Below are 21,832 nucleotides of genomic sequence, written 5' to 3'. Positions count from 1 at the left end.
TTTAAAATTTAAACTGATCAATAACATTATTGAAGATAAACGAAACATAAAGGTTTTAAAATTTAAACTGATCAATAACATTATTGAAATTTGATACCTGGAAGAAATTTTGAAAGAACTTTTTTATAAAAAAAAAACAAATAAACCTGTTACTCGGACATAATTGTTAACTCACAGTTTAATTAATTCAAACAAAAATTTTAACTTCATAAGATCAAATAATCTTCGATGTCATATGAAGCGTTGCCCTTACCATTTGTTTTGCACACTCTTTCAGCTTCTGTGTTTCTTCTCAGAAGATCTATACTCCGCTGACACCAATGTAACGATTACAACAAAAGTACAGAAAACAGCAACACAAAATATTGGAAGAAAATATTTACCGCTTAAAAAAACATTTTTACCAGATGAACATTTGATCATCTAAATCATGAAACCAAAGTTGTATACAAAAACTTGTTTTTCTTTTACACATGTGATATTTTACACATTTAAAAAAATATTATCTTATTGTTTTACATTATAACATACTTATACTAGATAAGATATAAGTAATTATTTTATAAATTATCTTATTTATTTAATTTTTGTACATGTTTATTTTCTATTCTCAAATCTGTGATAACTAAGGAGTGATTCTATCTGGTATCTTTGGTACACATAGACATTGGCTGCAGACGTTTTCTTTCTTATCTAACTTATATCATTTGCAGCCAATAAGAAAAAACTTTAACATTTGTTGTAAGATATAGAAAGTTTTATCATTTGAAGAAAAAGCGAATTGTTATTAGTTGATATGTCAAAACAAACAATGTCGAGATCAACAATTATACAAGAGAAAACCAAATGCATTAGGATTTTAGTAAAACAAATGTAAGGGCTGCGATTTAAATTGCCTTTTTGTGTCCTAGAAATATCTGGGGGGGGGGGGTTATCTCTAAGTATCACAAAAACATGTTTCTTGCTGTTTCCTAGAAATATCTGTTTTTTTATCTCTAAGTATCACAGAAACATGTTTCTTGCTGTGTCCTAGAAATATCTCTTTTTATCTCTAAGTATCACAGAAACATGTTTTTTTTTCTGTGTCCTAGAAATATCTATTGTTTTTTTTAATCTCTAAGTATCACTGAAACATGTTTCTTGTTGATGAACTTCTTTTCAGCCTTTTTTTTTTAGCCTGATCGTTAGTTACACTTTCAATTAATTATTTTCGCACATAATAATAATTGAAAGAAATAGCCCTCAGCATCAGTTCATACTTTGTAGGTTTGATTACGCCAGTCTGTTCAGAAAGACCTTATAATTGAGTCTGTTAATTAAAATAAATAGATCGAAAAATTCCTTAAAACATGTCTCACTATCGAGGGGCATGGGAATGTAAGAGGTCAAGTCTCCTACCAGTTCTTGCCCTGACCTAATCCAGTCATCAAGCAACTAAATAACACTGACTCTGTTGTTATTGACCATACTCTTTTTGTTATTGTCTAGACTTTGTTGTTATTGACCAGTCTCGGTTGTCATTGACTAGACTCTGTTGTTATTGACTAGACTCTGTTGTTATTAACCATACTGTTGTTATTGACTAGACTCTGTTGTTATTGACCAGACTGTTGTTATTGACCAGACTCTGTTGTTATTGACGGTCTTTCTCGCCCTTTTACCTGTATGGAATCTTTGATTAAAGTGTTGCCTTATAGAGCTCTTTTATATGAGAAGAACAAATAATCATCAACCAAAAAAGTCCAGTATTCAAAAAGTCTAGTATTTGAAAAGTCTAGTATTTCAAACGCTAGTTGTTTTTGTTTCTGATATTTTTTGTTCTTCTCTTTGGTTCAACTGTTCCCGCTGCTGTTTGTTAGTTTTCCCATAGCGAGACCACATGAAGCAGATGAAGAGATAAAAAATGACTTTAGGATACAAAGAATCTCATTCAACCGTAGTAGAGTTATCAGATTGGCAATCTAGACTCTCGTAGTAAAGTGATTTTTTTGTTCCTGCGTCTAGCTCTATATTCCATTCCAAACATCTTGTGATCTAGGGCCCATTGAATACATGACAAAGCACGATGTTAATGCTAATCATCCAAAGAACGAATATATTTAGCATGGGTGGATCTAGAAGTGTGTCGATAGAATCAAAGGCTTTGGAATACATTAAATTAAAAGATTATAATTTAAATCTCCAACTGAAAAACACAAATCTCTGTGTGTATGTGTATTTATAAATATAGATGAGAAATATTTCATTTGAAAGCTTCATAATGCTCTCATTTCCATATTGAGATTAGCCATTTTCGACCTGCCAACCATGTTTAGTCCATAAATTTGCAAGCTAATTAGAGGATTTCAGATTCCAAATTTATGGTAGACCGCTGGGTGGACGCAGTTGTCGATAACGGCTCTTTTTCAAAGAAAGTAGACAGTTAATATATATCTTTGGGGAAAGAGTTACGCTCATTGGCCACACAGGAAAAACTCGTGTTTGATGGACCAACTGATGGACCAACTGATGGACCAACTGATGGACCAACTGATGGACCAACTGATGGACCGAACAAAACGAACAACATTTTTTCCCCTTTCGTGAGCCGCCAAAAATATTGTTTTCTTCAAGACTATTTCTCATTCTTCAAGTTGATACCTGTTTCGTCAGATTGAATATTTGACTACAAATAACTGATGATTTAAAAAAAACCTGGTTGGGCGTATGTATGCAGTTAGAATATCAACAAATATATTGATAGGTCAGGAGATCTAGACTTTGAAGACCGTCACAAAATGTTCCTGAACGTCCATTAACCTATTGAATGAATACCCGAAGACAAATTCTGTTCAGTTCAATAGTTTCTAGTCCTCTAGCCAAATGGAAATAATTTTTGTATTCTTTGAAAGATTATAAAATAGTTACACTTTAGTCATTCTTGTCTCAAATATATTGTTACGTATCTCTCCTACTATCCAGGCTCTCTTCAAACTGCACCACACGACACAACGAACTTAAAGAACCTCACAACTCAGGGCTCCAAAGTATCAGTCAATTTAATTTCAAATACATTACTAATATTGTACAGTTGGCAATAACATCACACTAACTGTCCAAAACCTAGCCTTGCTCCTCCTGACTTCACACACCGTCTGTCTCTAACTTCGCCTCGTACTGGTCACATTGCGAGGTAACGTGAAGTCTCGTCTTTCTGACACACTCGCTCTTATATAGTGTCTCTACTGGCCTTCTAGAATCGGATGGAACGTTCTTGACCACTCAGAATGATCACAATCGCCGTGACTTGCGTGCGTAATATTTACACACAGGTCGTTGCCGAACTGGCGTGTACTGTCACTGGTCACGGTTGACCGCTCGTCCTGCGCTGGACTGTGGCGATTAGGGTAGGCTAAAAACACACAGCACTACCCCCATCTGTGTCACCACCAGGTTTACAACACTGACCCCTCCTTAGATCTGTCCGTCCCGGACAGCATCAATCTCATGACATGGGATGTGTAGTTTCATCGCTGCAGGTGGGGGTCGATCGGTGGGGGTGACAGTGGGCTTGCCTCTTGAGCTAGACGAAGCCATCCACGTTGAATTCAGCAACTGTCGCTTTCGTCTTCTCTGCCAGTTGACCTTCACCTGGTTGCACTGACATCGTGGTCGCATCGCCATCCTCGAACGCAGCCAACGTCGCTTTCTTCTCCTCCAGTCGATCTTCATCTTGTTGCAATGACGTCGTGGTTGCATCACCATGCACCTTGGGCTCATCAAACGTCGCCTTCTGTCATTCTGTACTGCGGGCAGCCATTTTACACATGGGGAGGAATAGGATGCCAGGGCCGGTGTCACCAAAATCATTGGCCTAACAGGTGGTTTCAAATGGTTTTCTCGAAGAGGACTTTTGGGATGGGTTTCCGGTTCACTGGAGGGGAAATTATGGGACAGGTCATCATCTTCAGACTTGTATGGAGGACATGCTTGTGGGGCAGGTTGGTAACTCTCCACACGCAATGGTCCCTCTTCTTCGGCATCAGGCTGCGCATCTGCTTCGGTCGACTAGTTTCAGCAGCTGACCAATCGTCTGTTGGGTTGAGACCTTTTCGATTACTTTCTACTTGCAAGGGGGTCTCTGCTGCGTCATCAGGTTTCGGTGGGTGTTCGTAATCATCACCAGGGCTTATCTCGTTGGTCCATTTCTGAGAAAATCATTAGAGCCTTTTTTGTGAACCATGTCCACCCACAGAGATTTTAGAAGATTTTTAAAACATGTTTTTGGACCCAATGAATTGGCAAACTAAATTTAAGGAATTGTAAAGTTACATTTTTATACAAACTACGTTGAGACATAATGTTTTATACAAACTACGTGAAGACTTAATGTTTTATACAAACTACGTTAAGACCAAATGTTTTATACAAACTACGTGAAGACTTAATGTGTTATACAAACTACGCGAAGACATAATGTGTGATACAAACTACGTGAAGACCAAATGTTTTATACAAACTACGTGAAGACTTAATGTGTTATACAAACTACGTGAAGACTTAATGTTTTATACAAACTACGTGATGACATAATGTGTTATACAAACTACGTGAAGACATAATGTGTTATACAAACTACGTGAAGACTTAATGTTTTATACAAACTACGTGAAGACTTAATGTTTTATACAAACTACGTGAAGACTTAATGTGTTATACAAACTACGTGAAGACATAATGTGTTATACAAACTACGTGAAGACTTAATGTTTTATACAAACTACGTGAAGACTTAATGTTTTATACAAACTACGTGAAGACATAATGTGTGATACAAACTACGTGAAGACATAATGTGTTATACAAACTACGTGAAGACCAAATGTTTTATACAAACTACGTGAAGACATAATGTGTTATACAAACTACGTGAAGACTTAATGTTTTATACAAACTACGTGAAGACTTAATGTTTTATACAAACTACGTGAAGACTTAATGTTTTATACAAACTACGTGAAGACTTAATGTGTGATACAAACTACGTGAAGACATAATGTGTTATACAAACTACGTGAAGACTTAATGTTTTATACAAACTACGTGAAGACATAATGTGTGATACAAACTACGTGAAGACTTAATTTTTTATACAAACTACGTGAAGACATAATTTTTTATACAAACTACGTGAAGACATAATGTGTGATACAAACTACGTGAAGACTTAATTTTTTATACAAACTACGTGAAGACCAAATGTTTTATACAAACTACGTGAAGACATAATGTGTTATACAAACTACGTGAAGACTTAATTTTTTATACAAACTACGTGAAGACCAAATGTTTTATACAAACTACGTGAAGACATAATGTGTGATACAAACTACGTGAAGACATAATGTGTTATACAAACTAAGTGAAGACATAATGTGTTATACAAACTACATGAAGACCAAATGTTTTATACAAACTACGTGAAGACATAATGTGTGATACAAACTACGTGAAGACATAATGTGTGATACAAACTACGTGAAGACTTAATGTTTTATACAAACTACGTGAAGACTTAATGTTTTATACAAACTACGTGAAGACATAATGTGTTATACAAACTACGTGAAGACATAATGTTTTATACAAACTACGTGAAGACCTAATGTGTTATACAAACTACGTGAAGACATAATGTTTTATACAAACTACGTGAAGACATAATGTGTGATACAAACTACGTGAAGACCTAATGTTTTATACAAACTACGTGAAGACTTAATGTGTTATACAAACTACGTGAAGACATAATGTGTTATACAAACTACGTGAAGACATAATGTGTGATACAAACCACGTGAAGACTTAATGTTTTATACAAACTATGTGAAGACATAATGTGTGATACAAACCATGTGAAGACATAATGTGTGATACAAACTACGCGAAGACATAATGTGTGATACAAACTACGCGAAGACATAATGTGTGATACAAACTACGCGAAGACATAATGTGTTATACAAACTACGTGAAGACATAATGTGTGATACAAACTACGTGAAGACCTAATGTTTTATACAAACTACGTGAAGACTTAATGTTTTATACAAACTACGTGAAGACATAATGTTTTATACAAACTACGTGAAGACTTAATGTGTTATACAAACTACGTGAAGACTTAATGTTTTATACAAACTACGTGAAGACATAATGTTTTATACAAACTACGTGAAGACTTAATGTGTTATACAAACTACGTGAAGACATAATGTTTTATACAAACTACGTGAAGACATAATGTGTTATACAAACTACGTGAAGACATAATGTGTTATACAAACTACGTGAAGACATAATGTTTTATACAGACTGCGTGAAGACATAATGTTTTATACAATCTAGCACGTATGACAACAACGTAAGACTGCCTCTGTCTCGAGCAATATTTTATGGGCCTGGAAGTTTCTTTTGGAAAGATTCTTGTCTCGTAAAGTTGCTTGTGAGTCCTAATCCTTTCTCTCGACTTTGATGACATGATCCAAATGTATTTTTTTAAATTAATTCACTTGGTTGCTGCATAATTACCATGGGATGCAGTATTAAGCGATATGGCTAAATGTTTGAAGTGTAGTCCCATTATATAATTGTACACGCTATTTCTTCCACACCCATTCTCGGATCATACAGAAACGTACTGCAAGTATTTATTGTACCTAACAAAACATGAATCGATTTGAAAATCAACAAAATAGTTAAGTAATTATTTGGTAAATAATTACTTTGTTTGATATTAAAAATGGAAATAAATTCTACATTATTGAGAGATATAGTTATAAATGTTGAATTCTTCCTCTTAGATAACCTTTTTTTAAAAAAGAAATTAATTATATTTTGCTTGTTAACACCTTCAGGTTTCCTTCTGACGCAGTCTATAATCTAAACACTTTGCCATTATATATTATAAAGCTGTATCGTCCTTTCATATTTTTTTTTACTCTATATCCTAATGTTTTTGTTCTAATTTATATATGGATCTGGCCAGTTCATTTGTTTGTATATATAGCACATGCATCGTGCTGTTTGTACAGTCAATAAAGTAAATAGCATTCATGTATCACTAAATGTACATTACTAAATTCACAAAGTAAATTTATTATTTTTTTTTAATTTTTAAATTATCAGAACTTTATCTAGAGACGAAAAACTGTTCAAAAACTTTTATTTGTTGGTGTATCCAGAGTACAGAGAGTGATAGACTATGATTTTTGTATGTTACAGTGTCTGAATGTTGTTTCTAGCACTATGGAATGATTCTATTGTCTTGTAGCTTTTTTTTGTTCTTATTCAGTTGGCAACATCAATGCATAATTTAGAGTTCCTGACAAGAACCTTTAAAAAACATTCCTAAGTAGTTCACTGGATACACCAAACAGCTAGTTAGACTAGGATACACCAAACAGTTAGACTAGGATACACCAAACAGCTAGTTAGACTAGTATAAACCAAACAGCTAGTTAGACTAGGATACACCAAACAGCTAGACTAGGATACACCAAACAGCTAGTTAGACTAGGATACACCAAACAGCTAGTTAGACTAGGATACACCAAACAGCTAGTTAGACTAGGATACACGAAACAGTTAGACTAGGATACACCAAACAGTTAGTTAGACTAGGATACACCAAACAGCTAGTTAGACTAGGATACACCAAACAGCTAGTTAGACTAGGATACACCAAACAGCTAGTTATACTAGGATACACCAAACAGCTAGTTAGACTAGGATACACAAAAAAGCTAGTTAGACTAGGATACACGAAACAGTTAGACTAGGATACACCAAACAGTTAGACTAGGATACACCAAACAGTTAGACTAGGATACACCAAACAGTTAGTTAGACTAGGATACACAAAAAAGCTAGTTAGACTAGGATACACGAAACAGTTAGACTAGGATACACCAAACAGTTAGTTAGACTAGGATACACAAAAAAGCTAGTTAGACTAGGATACACCAAACAGTTAGACTAGGATACACCAAACAGTTAGTTAGACTAGGATACACCAAACAGCTAGTTAGACTAGGATACACAAAAAAGCTAGTTAGACTAGGATACACCAAACAGTTAGACTAGGATACACCAAACAGTTAGTTAGACTAGGATACACCAAACAGCTAGTTAGACTAGGATACACAAAAAAGCTAGTTAGACTAGGATACACCAAACAGTTAGACTAGGATACACCAAACAGTTAGTTAGACTAGGATACACCAAACAGCTAGTTAGACTAGGATACACCAAACAGCTAGTTAGACTAGGATACACCAAACAGTTAGACTAGGATAAACCAAACAGCTAGTTAGACTAGGATACACCAAACAGCTAGTTAGACTAGGATACACCAAACAGTTAGACTAGGATACACCAAACAGCTAGTTAGGCTAGGATACACCAAACAGCTAGTTAGACTAGGATACACCAAACAGCTAGTTAGACTAGGATACACCAAATAGCTAGTTAGACTAGGATACACCAAACAGTTAGACTAGGATACACCAAACAGTTAGTTAGACTAGGATACACCAAACAGCTAGTTAGACTAGGATACAACAAACAGAAAGTTAGACTAGGATACACCAAACAGCTAGTTAGACTAGGATACACCAAACAGAAAGTTAGACTAGGATACACCAAACAGCTAGTTAGACTAGGATACACCAAACAGCTAGTTAGACTAGGATACACCAAACAGCTAGTTAGACTAGGATACACCAAACAGTTAGTTAGACTAGGATACACCAAACAGCTAGTTAGACTAGGATACACCAAACAGTTAGACTAAGATACACCAAACAGTTAGTTAGACTAGGATACACCAAACAGCTATTTAGACTAGGATACAACAAACAGCTAGTTAGACTAGGATACACCAAACAGCTAGTTAGACTAGGATACACCAAACAGCTAGTTAGACTAGGATACACCAAACAGTTAGACTAAGATACACCAAACAGTTAGTTAGACTAGGATACACCAAACAGCTAGTTAGACTAGGATACAACAAACAGCTAGTTAGACTAGGATACACCAAACAGCTAGTTAGACTAGGATACACCAAACAGTTAGTTAGACTAGGATACACCAAACGGCTAGTTAGTCTAGGATACACCAAACAGTTAGTTAGACTAGGATACACCAAACAGTTAGACTAGGATACACCAAACAGTTAGACTAGGATACACCAAACAGCTAGTTAGACTAGGATACACCAAACAGTTAGTTAGACTAGGATACACCAAACGGCTAGTTAGTCTAGGATACACCAAACAGTTAGTTAGACTAGGATACACCAAACAGTTAGACTAGGATACACCAAACAGTTAGACTAGGATACACCAAACAGTTAGTTAGACTAGGATACACCAAACAGTTAGACTAGGATACACCAAACTGCTAGTTAGACTAGGATACACCAAACAGTTAGACTAGGATACACCAAACAGCTAGTTAGACTAGGATACACCAAACAGCTAGTTAGACTAGGATACACCAAACAGTTAGTTAGACTAGGATACACCAAACAGCTAGTTAGACTAGGATACACCAAACAGTTAGTTAGACTAGGATACACCAAACAGCTAGTTAGACTAGGATACACCAAACAGCTAGTTAGACTAGGATACACCAAACAGCTAGTTAGACTAGGATACACCAAACAGCTAGTTAGACTAGGATACACCAAACAGTTAGTTAGACTAGCATTCACCAAACAGCTAGTTAGACCAGGATACACCAAACAGTTAGTTAGACTAGCATACACCAAACAGTTAGTTAGACTAGGATACACCAAACAGTTAGTTAGACTAGGATACACCAAACAGCTTGTTAGACTAGGATACACCAAACAGTTAGTTAGACTAGGATACACCAAACAGTTAGTTAGACTAGCATTCACCAAACAGCTAGTTAGACTAGGATACACCAAACAGCTAGTTAGACTAGCATACACCAAACAGCTAGTTAGACTAGCATACACCAAACAGTTAGTTAGACTAGCATACACCAAACAGCTAGTTAGACTAGCATACACCAAACAGCTAGTTAGACTAGCATACACCAAACAGCTAGTTAGACTATTTTCCGGTAGGCACGAAAATCTCCAATTTTATTTTTGTAATTTAACATTGTATACAAACAAGAATTATTCACAAGAGTATTGACTACATTTACGTAAATGACCCCATTATTAAATAAATGTTACTTAATAAATATTTGCATGGGGCTATGCGTCCGTAATGATTTGAAATGTCTTGTTATTATTTGAACAGTAACAATGCTGTTATTAACTCAATTGCATCACATAGTCTCGTGTTTAAAATTGCAATGAAACAATGAAACATTTAAATAAAGACTGAAATAAACATTTTCGTGGGAAGATCACCTTGAAACTCTGACAACGAAAATCGCACAGCGACTTTTTTCCATATACAAACTTAACAGCTTAAAACTACAAGAGATTTTGAATAATTTTTACTGTGCGACAATGCAAAATCTGCTAACATATGGAATAGCTTGTTGGCAAGGCAACGCTTCATCTAGACTGTTGCACCGCCTAGACAACCTTATAAATAAAAAGTACATCTAAACAACACTACCATATTTAAACCAACTTTTGGAATAAAATTGTCTCAGGAAAAACTTACAAAACAAAAGCCACCAGCTTCATCATAACTATGCCAAGTCGTGGGAAACTTCTGTCAATCAAGACTCGAACCGAGCAGTATAAAAACTCGTTCGTTCCTTATACTCGGTGTGACAAGTGAAGTGCGTGTGTGTGAGTTGGCTGTCTTTTTTTGTGTAGGGTTTATTTAAGGAGACTTCACTTGCTGAAGATTTTACATACACCCAGGCACAGATCCAGCTATATGCAACAACAAATAGTAATGTCTAAATTTGCAACAAATGGGTATTTAATATTTATTTACACAAGGATAGAAATAGGAAGTAGACAAGCAAAAGGATATGAAGGGTGGGTGTACTAGGAGTTTAGGATCATCATTAGATGTTATAGGCAAGTGACCCAAGTGTCATGCACGGAGCTTATCTTAATCTCAGCTAATTTTGTTAAGCAAGTGATGAGGTCTCAGCTAGGGCTGCTCAATCAGTGGCGAGGTCTCAACCAGGGCTGCTCAATCAGTGATTAGGTCTCAGCTAGGGCTGCTCAATCAGTGGCGAAATCTCAACCATGGCTGCTCAATCAGTGATTAGGTTTCAGCTAGGGCTGCTCAATCAGTGATTAGGTCTCAGCTAGGGCTGCTCAATCAGTGGCGACGTCTCAACCAGGGCTGCTCAATCAGTGATTAGGTCTCAGCTAGGGCTGCTCAATCAGTGGCGAGGTCTCAACCAGCGCTGCTCAATCAGTGATTAGGTCTCAGCTAGGGCTGCTCAATCAGTGGCGAAATCTCAACCAGGGCTGCTCAATCAGTAATTAGGTCTCAGCTAGGGCTGCTCAATCAGTGATTAGGTCTCATCTAGGGCTGCTCAATCAGTGATTAGGTCTCAACCACGGTTTCTCAATCAGTGACGAAGTATCAGCTGGTATTGCTCAGTGTGTGAGTCTTTGTAAACGGGAATCACCTAAAGACGATATAGGCTGCAATAATACAAAAAAAGCATGTTAGCCTTAATGACAATTCGAGATGTAGAGGCCCATCTGGGAAGGACAACTTCAGAAAGAATCTGATAAGCCTATGCTTAACACCACGAAGAGGAAATACAGCAGTTTCTACAAGTGTGATTTTTAAATGTAGCTAAGGGAGCTAAAAAGTAAATACTAAAGGAGCCTATCAGGGGAGATGACAAATAATAAAAGAATGCTGTCAGGTGAATAATAATAATAATGCAATCAGGGGTGATAGCAAAATAATTTTTACACGAAGTACATGTTCACTAGTCACAGTAAGTAGTAATTACTATTTTTGCATAAACTAGTAGGATGAAACGGAACGAGAGATCAATGAATAATGCTTGCCTGTAACCTGACATAAATATATGAATATCTAATTGGGACAAGGTCTCAAAACTAAGATGTAGAACATCATACCCCACATCCAAGTAACATGTTGCTGACAGCATTGGCGATATAGGTAAATGAACAACGAACTCCACGGCTCCGATTACAGTAACATCGGAAAGGAATTCCTTGCAAAGAAATCAAATATTTACATGAATATATATTCTAAGTAAAATAATTGTTATATACTAGTTTAGAGAGCAGGTTAGTTTTGTTACACAAATATATTGTGTATCATGGGCGTAGCCAGGATTTTTTTTTTTTTGGGGGGGAGCTGGGGGGATTTTTTCTCCCCCCCCCTTAATATATATATATATATATGATATATATATGTCTGTGTGTATGTGATGTGTGTGTGCGTCTGTGTGTGTACATAATTAATCTTTATTACATTCTCACCCTTCAATCTTTCGGAAGAAGTTTATTGTACCCTAGAATAGGTTCTTCCTGGAGTTAGTGGAAAAATTGTAGACTCCCCGCCATTGCCAGCAAAGGGGTCTGGAGTATTTTATTTTTTGTTTTTGTATTTGAAGATTATGGTTCAGTGTAAATGTATAGTTGCTACCATGGGCGTAGCCAGGATTTTTTTGGGGGGATTTTTTTATGCGTGTGTGTGTGCGCGCGCGTGTGTGTGTGAATGTGTACACACACATAATTAATCTTTATTACATTCTGACCCTTCATTCTTTAGGAAGATGTTTATTGTACCCTACAATAGGTTCTTCCTGGAGTTAGTGGGAAAAGTGTAGACTCCCAGCCATTGCCAGCAAGGAGATCTGGGGGAGCGCTGTAAGCTCCCCTAGGCGCGGCGAGCCCAGCCGCCAAACACTATTTCCGGTATTGAAAGCCTACAAAATTCATATTCTGAGGTATCTACAGTGCATTATCCTTCTATTAAAAAGTTTTATTTCAAAAACCTATTGTGCTATTCTTACTGACTTAGATCCCCGCGTCGTTCGGCGCATTGGGTGGCAAGATGCTTCCACAAAAACCTGTCACTGGCAATGTCTGAAGCCTCTTCCCACCAGCTCTGAGGACCTCCATGAAAGTGTGGCGCCAAAGTGTAGTAGGATGTCCCTGTTTACGCTTTCCTCGTAATGGCCTCCATGTCATCGCAACTCTTATTATGTGTAATTCATTTTGTCGAGAACATGTCCCGAAAACCTTATGCGACGCTCTGTCACAACGTTAATAAGGGGTCGACTCCCAGTTCGTTATAGGATTTCTTTGATTGAGACCCGATCTCTATAACTTACTCCTAAAATCCGTCTTAGCCATCTTTGTTGAGTCAAAATTAGTCTTTTTCAATTTCTGCAGCGTCTGGTAGAAATGTGTAACCTCACTTGGCTAAGATCTTGGAATTAGTTGACTTTAGTTTGCTTTAGATTTTATATCGAAAAGGTTAGTTTTATCTTCAAAATCATCTGTTTGGGGGGTTTTAAATTAAAAAATCTCTGGAGTTTTTTTCTAATTCAAAATCCCTTAGCTACGCTCATAGAATTTGGTGACTCAAAACCATCCGAAGTGGTTTTAAACTTTTAAAAAAGCCTTGGCTTTAGCTTCCAACCCCGCTGAAGGGGAGATTAAACTCAAAACCACTTTGGCTACGTTCATAGATTTTTTAGTGTGTAATTTGCTTTTTTTTTATATCGAAGAGGTATTTTTTAGCTTCAAATCCCGCTGAAGAGGGGTTTAATCTGAAAACCCCTTAGCTACCCTCATAGAGTTTTGTGATTCAAAAGCATCAGGAAGGGTTTTAAACTTAAAAAAAGCCTTCTGGTTAAACTCAAAACCCCCCTTGGCTCTAGCATCCAACCCCGCTGAAGGGGGGTTTAAACTCAAAACCACTTTGGCAACGCTCATAGATTTTTGAGTGTTTAATTAGCTTTTTTTATATTGAAGAGGTGGTTTTTAGCTCTAAACCGCGATGATGGAGAGTTTTAAACACAAAACCCCTCTTGGCTACGCTCATAGAATCTGGTGACTGATGTATGGATAGTCTTATATTGAAGAGAAGGGGTTATCGTAAATTTCGGAGGGGTTTTTAAATCAAAAGCTTCATTAGCTATGCTCTTGGAATTTGGGGAATGTCGTTTGAATTTTTTGTTTGGTTTTGTTTCATTGAAGAGGGGTTTGACAAAAACCCCTGGTAGGGGGTTTCAAACTCAAAATCCCCTTTGGCTGCGCTGGGGCAAGTGATGCTTTAGTACTAAAATCTCACCTAAAATAAACAGGATCAAAGCAAAAAATCAGTCACTAAATTCCGATCCCCCTCCATTTGGGGGGATTGCATTTCGGGGGGGGGTTGAACCCCAAAACCCCCTGGCTACGCCCATGTTTTGTATTGTTTTTAGTGACAGTAAAATTAGTGACGTAGTAAGACAGACTAATGACGTAGTAGACTAGGCGAACAAGAAGAGCAACATGGCGATAGTCTAGAAGTAGACTGTCTCAGAGGATCGTTAGAGAAGTAGCGACGTTTATGACGACTAGACGGACTTCCCAGTGATAAATAAATGTGTTACAGTAAAAGTCGTTATTAAGTGTATTATTAACCTGTAATGTTCTATGGCCAATGTGGAGTAATTAATGAGAAGTGAAGTCAGATACAATATTAGCCCACAAAATAATGATTCCATGAGGAATTACTGAGTTACTGATGCGTTAATACATTCAGTTAACATCAACTTTTGACAATTGGAATTTTTTCATACACACATTTATGATTTGTGCCTTATGAAATCCTTAAAATGTTTATCCTGCGGATTGAATAAAAAATTGTTTTATTTAATTTAATAACTATAGGCCTATTTAAATAGTGTAGTTTTTGTCTAGATATAACTTTAACAAAAATAAATGCAGACTGTACAGAGTTAAGTATTTGAAATAGAACTTCCGGAACGTATATTTTCTCATTAAGATGTGTATGGTTCTGATGTGAATAATTAGAGGTGGTCCTATCGGGATAGTTTATAGTAGGTTTCATCTTTCTTGTATATCGAATGAGAGCTTGTCCATTTCTCGTTTTTACAATTCACTATTAGTTTCTTCATTCCTTCCTGATAGAGTGCGATGTTCAAGTGTGTATTTGTTTTCTCACATTTGGCAAACCTTCTATTTCCTTCTATTTAAACAGTGTTCTTGCTGTTGTTGAGCTTTGCAAGGTCAAACAATATGTTTTGTACAAAATCTTTTGAATGTTCCTTCAGATTATGTGTAAACATCCTAGCCCAAACCTCCCGACGGGAGATCTACTTAATCTTTAATTATGTATAACGGTATTTTAGTGTTTTATTTAAAAAAAAAATAAAACAAGTATTCCTTATATGATTATTGACCATCTGTATTTTTAATGCAGCGTTTCTCAAACTTTGGGTCCCCCCCCCCGAGGAAGATGGGGGGGCGAGTACCTCTAATTAGGGGGGCGACGCAACGTCCTTAAAAAAAAAAAAAATTGGGGGGGTGGGGGGGTATAAAGTGTGTGTTTCCTAGATGACGGTAAAAAAAAGGTTAACCAAATGATTGGTTATGTATTGAGGAAGATGACATTAGCGGCAATGCCAAATGTGAAAACGGCAGACGATCTTGAGACATGAAAAAGTAAAGACGTTGTTTTGTTGTGCGCAAGATTTTGTTTAAATATCAGTTTATTTCATTACTATTGGTCTATATTTCATCACAAGTTAAATATGTGAATATTGTATTAAGTTATATTAAGTTTCTGTTCACATAAGAAATTTGTTCAAGTTAAAGTTTATTTTTGTATAAATATAAAACGACTAAATAGATTCAGGTGTACCAGCCGTTTGGAGCGACAAGCCAACGACTAAATAGATTCAGGTGTACCAGCCGTTTGGAGCAACAAGCCAACGACTAAATAGATTCAGGTGTACCAGCTGTTTGGAGCAACAAGCCAACGACTAAATAGATTCAGGTGTACCAGCCGTTTGGAGCAACAAGCCAACGACTAAATAGATTCAGGTGTACCAGCCGTTTGGAGCGACAAGCCAACGACTAAATAGATTCAGGTGTACCAGCCGTTTGGAGCAACAAGCCAACGACTAAATAGATTCAGGTGTACCAGCCGTTTGGAGCAACAAGCCAACGACTAAATAGATTCAGGTGTACCAGCCGTTTGGAGCAACAAGCCAACGACTAAATAGATTCAGGTGTACCAGCCGTTTGGAGCAACAAGCCAACGACTAAATAGATTCAGGTGTACCAGCTGTTTGGAGCGACAAGCCAACGACTAAATAGATTCATGTGTACCAGCCGTTTGGAGCGACAAGCCAACGACTAAATAGATTCAGGTGTACCAGCCGTTTGGAGCAACAAGCCAACGACTAAATAGATTCAGGTGTACCAGCCGTTGGGAGCAACAAGCCAACGACTAAATAGATTCAGGTGTACCAGCCGTTGGGAGCAACAAGCCAACGACTAAATAGATTCAGGTGTACTAGCCGTTTGGAGCGACAAGCCAACGACTAAATAGATTCAGGTGTACCAGCCGTTGGGAGCAACAAGCCAACGACTAAATAGATTCAGGTGTACCAGCCGTTTGGAGCAACAAGCCAACGACTAAATAGATTCAGGTGTACCAGCCGTTTGGAGCAACAAGCCAACGACTAAATAGATTCAGGTGTACCAGCCGTTTGGAGCAACAAGCCAACGACTAAATAGATTCAGGTGTACCAGCCGTTTGGAGCGACAAGCCAACGACTAAATAGATTCTGGTGTACCAGCTGTTTGGAGCGACAAGCCAACGACTAACCAACAACAAGGGGAGGGGGCGGCGAAAAAGGTTTTATAATCAGTGTAATATATCGTAATATTAGTAAAATTACATTGTTACCTACCAACTCGTTATACGGAAGTGAAACATGGTCAACCAACTCATGGCAGGAAAAAAAGCTGAATGTCTTCCACCTCCGATGCATAAAGGCGGATCTTTAAAATAAGGTGGCAAAATAAGATAACCAATGAGGAAGTGCTACGAAGAGCAGGGTGCCAGGACATCCGCTCTGTTATCAGCAGCAGACGCCTTGGCTGGCTTGGCCACGTTTGTAGAATGCCAGTAGGTCGACTTCCACAGGACATCCTGTATGGCGATCTAATAGAAGGCAGGAGAGCCGCTGGTCGCCCACTTTTACGTTATGCGGATGTATGCAAACGCGACATGAAGCTCTTCAAAATCGACACTAGCAGATGGGAAATAGTAGCATTGGATAGATCCACATGGAGAGAGAGCATAAAGGAAGGGTCACGGATTGCAGATGCCATACACAACAGAAGCAGAAAGAAGGGTGAAAATGCAACGGCGCCTGGTGATTATATATGCCCAACCTGTGACCACAGCTGTGTATCAAGGATTGGCCTCTTTAGTCAACAAGAAGTTGCAAAGGGAATAGGTTTATCTCTCTAGACGTAAAATGCCACAGAGAAAGATTGTTACCTATGCTTTAAAAATCAAAATATCTTTAGTAAGAGACGTCGTTTCATCTTCTAATAGGACCTTGTCGAATGTTGACCTTTTTTGCGAGAGGCGTATGCAACAATATGGGTCAAAACGTTTTGAAGAAAACAAAACGTCTCCGCTACTGTGATTCTTCTGGATTTTTTGTCTCAAAATGGTCGAATTTCTTCCGTCTATTGCACTTCAATAGAGTGACGACTTTTTTGTGAAAAAAAGATCTGCGACAGAGACGCCTTATTTAAAACCCGAAGGATTGCCTCTTTATTATTAGACAAATTGGCCTTCGATTTTTTTAGCATGAATAGTGCGTTCTAAAAGAAAACACATCTATATTGGCTTTTTAAATATTCTCTCTTCTTACTACGAGAAAAAGGCTTTGTAGACGCCTGGAGAAAGCATATCTGAGGTTGAAAACGCCAGAAAACGTTAAGCGCCATTACCTGAATATGGATTCTTTACATAGTGTTAAATTGATATAAATGAAAACAAAACCCCTAAAAAAATGTGTTTTAACTATAACTAAGTTTCTTTTCTTTTTCCTCTTTTTCATTACATTCTTTAAAAAATGCAAAGTTACCATCAACAATTAAACATCTTAGAGGGCATGGGGATACCACAACATTGCAAATCTAAAAGAAAAAAAAAGGAATGGTCTACAAAAATGGCTTTAAATCAAAGAGCGCTTTGGGTGCAGTATTCAGCTCAGTTTTGATAGATTTTTTTTCCAAAAAAATAATATATGGGGGGGTGGGGGGGAGGCAACATTTATTATATTCGCACGTAGGCGGACACAACCCTCGCGGCGGCCCTTTGTCTAAAGGGGACGGTATTGAAGAGGAGGGGTGGTGGTGGTATTTGAGAGTTTCATAGTACTTGGTCCAAGAAAAATACCGGTACAAGATTAAATATGGATAAACAAAGAATGAAATGCAGGGACCTGAGTGATTCCTTAAGTGAGCTTAAGACATGTCGTCACACTCGGTCAGACTGCATCCCTTCATTGAAGTCCAATAGGGAATCGCCATTATCCCGTTGGTCATTGGATAGCATCAGCGTTATTCGTTGACTAGGAAACATGAAAAGGATCAAAATGTCTTTACATTTGTGTCTGTTCTATTTATGTGAATGTCTTTGTTGTGTTGTTTTGATTGAGAAAAGAGTCCTTGACCTTGTAATCACAACGAATTTTCATAAGGGTCAATAAAGCAGTCTTAGTTTTTAGAAGATTGCATCACAAAAGAGATTAAGACACCGATAGCAAAGCCAAACAGACACAAACATTCTTTTGTTATCCTGGCAATCAAATCATTAAATAAAAACAATCTTTTCACATGTAAATTATGAGTGAGTCAGGTGTGAATGTATATTTTTTTTTATAGTTTTAATGTTTTGTTTGGTGTAATGCACAAATTGTAAGACAAATTTCTTTACGGACTTCTTCTTCTTCGTTCTCATTGTTATGTTGGAGCGTTCAGATGACTAGACCAATATGTGAGATGAACTGCGCAGTGGTTTCCAAATCAGGGAGCTCTCCATATAGTTTTCTTTCTATTGGGGTGTTTTGGAGCCTTCTGTTTCAGGGTAGAGATGACCTGCTTTGAGCCATGTTAAGGAAGCAGCCTTGTCGATGTTGTCCCCATGTAATGAAGCCGGAAATTTTCCGTGGAGTGTTTTTTCTTCCCATTGGCGAATCTCATGCCCTACGTCGTCCAAACCGACATTGACATCAGCATTGTTTAGGTTCAGAGGGGTTGCATCGGAGTCGTATTTCCGTAGGAAGGAAACTAATTTGTTGCTGGAGGCGAGCAGTTTTGATCGTATTTTTAAAACTTGCATCTTACACAATTTGAAGATGTTCTGCAATCCACGACCCCCATCCTTCCTGGGCAGGTATAACCTTATGGTGGAGGACTTGGGATGTAGGCATCGAAACTTGGTTAGTAATTTTCTAGTGAGTCTGTCAATGTCATTTAGGTCGGTGTCAGTCCATTTGATCACACCGAACGTGTAAAGGAGCACTGGGACGGCCCAGCTGTTTATTGCAGTGATGAGATTACTGCCAGACAGTTTGGTGTTGAGGATTTTATTAACTCTTTGCCTATATTTGCCAAGAAAGTCCTCTTTTAATTTCTTATGGTTAATCTTGGCATTCTGGTTATTATTATTATTATTAATATTATTATTATTATATAAAACAATAAAACCACACTGTTACATCGAGAATTACAAAAGAATTACAGACATGGAAATAACATTTCTTACGTTTTTTGATGTACTTTTTGTGATTTATGACCTTGCAGACACTGGCGGATCCAGAACTTTGGAGTGGGGGGGGGGCGATTTTTTTCCAAACCCTAACCCAAACGCCCAGTAAACCCTAAATCTATGCATAAACGTGCGTACAGCATATATAAGATTATCTGGCTTTTGAACTCATCTCAACCTTGACTGTTATATTGAAAAATTTCGTTTGAATTATAACTTTTCCAAAGCTAAGTCTTTCTTAAAATAGTTATGATAAATTCATGTGAAATTACACAAACTCTCTCTGGAAAGGGGAAGGGCGGTAAAAGGAAAACGATTAATCCTTATGTTCACATAATATGATTTCTCCATAAAAGTAAGACCGCCCCCCCCCCACTCAAAGGGTTTAGATGGGAAGGGCAGTAGAGGTATTCGCTCCTCCCCTTCCAATCGGCCAACAGGTGAACGACATAATATAAAGACTGGTTAAAATACCAATAACAAGTTTTAATCATATAGATATTTAATTGATTCTGTTAGCAAGCTGTGATTTCTACAAATAAATAGGACCGCCCCCCCCACTTGAAAGTTTATGGTGGGTGGGGGGGGGGGCGTATTGATGCCATCGCCCCCTCCCGACCCTACCAAATCGGCCATAATACTAGAAAGGGGGGGGGGGCGAAATAATCTAAAAATAGGTTGAAATATAAATAATTAGTATATATTATTAACATAAGTAATAAATTCGTATACAAATGGTGTGAATTCTATACTAAAATTCGTCCGCCCCCCCCCCTTGGGGGGGATCGGCCGAGTGGGGGGGGGCGATCGCCTCTACCGCCTCCCCCCCTGGATCCGCCAGTGCTTGCAGAGCATTTCTAAGAAGATTCTATTTATTTGTTAGTGGTGCTGCTCCCTAATCCGCCACATCATCTGACGGAGACACGTTTAAGACTATAAGGCATTTTGTTTCTTTATAATCGAATGGCGTAATATGAGGGGCGGCCTTAATAGTGCGCGGGCCCTGGGCGAGGGTAGGGTAGACTATATATATATACTGTAAACTCATCGCGCTAACGGGCTCATCCGTTCCGTCTCTAACAATAGAGTATGTCTGCCTCTAAGCTGTGGGCCTTATTTTGGCTACAAAACATAGAACATTATGTAGCTACATTACGTCAGTACATTCTAGATTGTTTTGTGATTGTTCTGCATTAACAGAAGCAAATAAAAAGGAAAACACTCGTGCACTACTAATATTATGTCTCCTCTCTCACTCTGCACATTGAAGCCAATTGGACGTTCTATAAGAACAAAGTGTGCTATAAGAGCTCCAGTGGTCCCACACTTTCTCAGATCCGACTGTTGTCGGAAGGGCCATACCACGGGTTTTCACAAAATTAATTTTAAAAAAATACTCCCGCGTTTTTTTTTTTGTTGTTTTTTTTAACATGGTGACACAGGTCACGGCCGCACGATATCTAAGCACAGTTTAATTTACCTTTGCCTATCACTTAGTCTGTTTGACCGTTGGGGCACCAAGCACGACTCGTCGACCGTCTTTCTCCATTCCTCCCTGTCTTTTGCCTTGTTTAAAACCTCTTTCAATGGCAGGCCCGTCCAATCTTTTATGTTGTCCTCCCACCGCTTTCTCTTCTTCTTTTTCCTGGTACTGTTCCCTGAAGGAAGATCTTTGCGAGCCCCAAAGATCTTGTAATATGGCCATAGATTTTGAGCTTGCGTTTTTTCACTATAGTTAGCAGGTCATCATCGGGTCCGATCGCTGCAGTAATCCTGTCTCTAATCTCTTGGTTTGTGATGCGGTCTTTGAACGTGATACCTAGGATCTTTCTGTAGCATCTCAATTCGATTGCTAGGATCCTCCTCTCGAGAGCATCTTCCATTATTCTTTCAAGGAAGATATTGAAGAGTGTTGGTGAAAGTAGGCAGCCTTGTCTTACTCCAACTGTGGTTTTGAACCAGTCCCCAATATTATTGTTGAAGTACACCGCACTGGTAACATCACTGTAGAGGTTCTGGATAACTTCAAT

At 37.9% G+C, this 21,832-nt stretch overlaps 1 protein-coding gene across 3 annotated transcripts in view; it reads left to right on the top strand.

The window, feature by feature from the left end:
- The window catches only part of LOC106068638 (integumentary mucin C.1-like), a 56,879-nt gene extending 46,467 nt beyond the window's left edge, over nucleotides 1-10,412 (top strand). For all 3 annotated transcript variants that reach the window (XM_056022044.1, XM_056022046.1, XM_056022045.1), the window contains one exon: nucleotides 278-10,412. In XM_056022044.1, coding sequence (XP_055878019.1) covers nucleotides 278-315 — 38 coding nt within the window. In that variant the 3' untranslated portion in view covers nucleotides 316-10,412. The remainder of the gene's footprint in view (nucleotides 1-277) is intronic.
- Nucleotides 10,413-21,832: the final 11,420 nt, after the last annotated feature.

This window comes from Biomphalaria glabrata, chromosome 2 (genome assembly GCF_947242115.1).
Source record: "Biomphalaria glabrata chromosome 2, xgBioGlab47.1, whole genome shotgun sequence".
NCBI classification, from domain to species: domain Eukaryota; kingdom Metazoa; phylum Mollusca; class Gastropoda; family Planorbidae; genus Biomphalaria; species Biomphalaria glabrata.
Note: the sequence above shows the minus strand (reverse complement) of the source record. Positions and strands in the feature narration are given on the sequence as shown.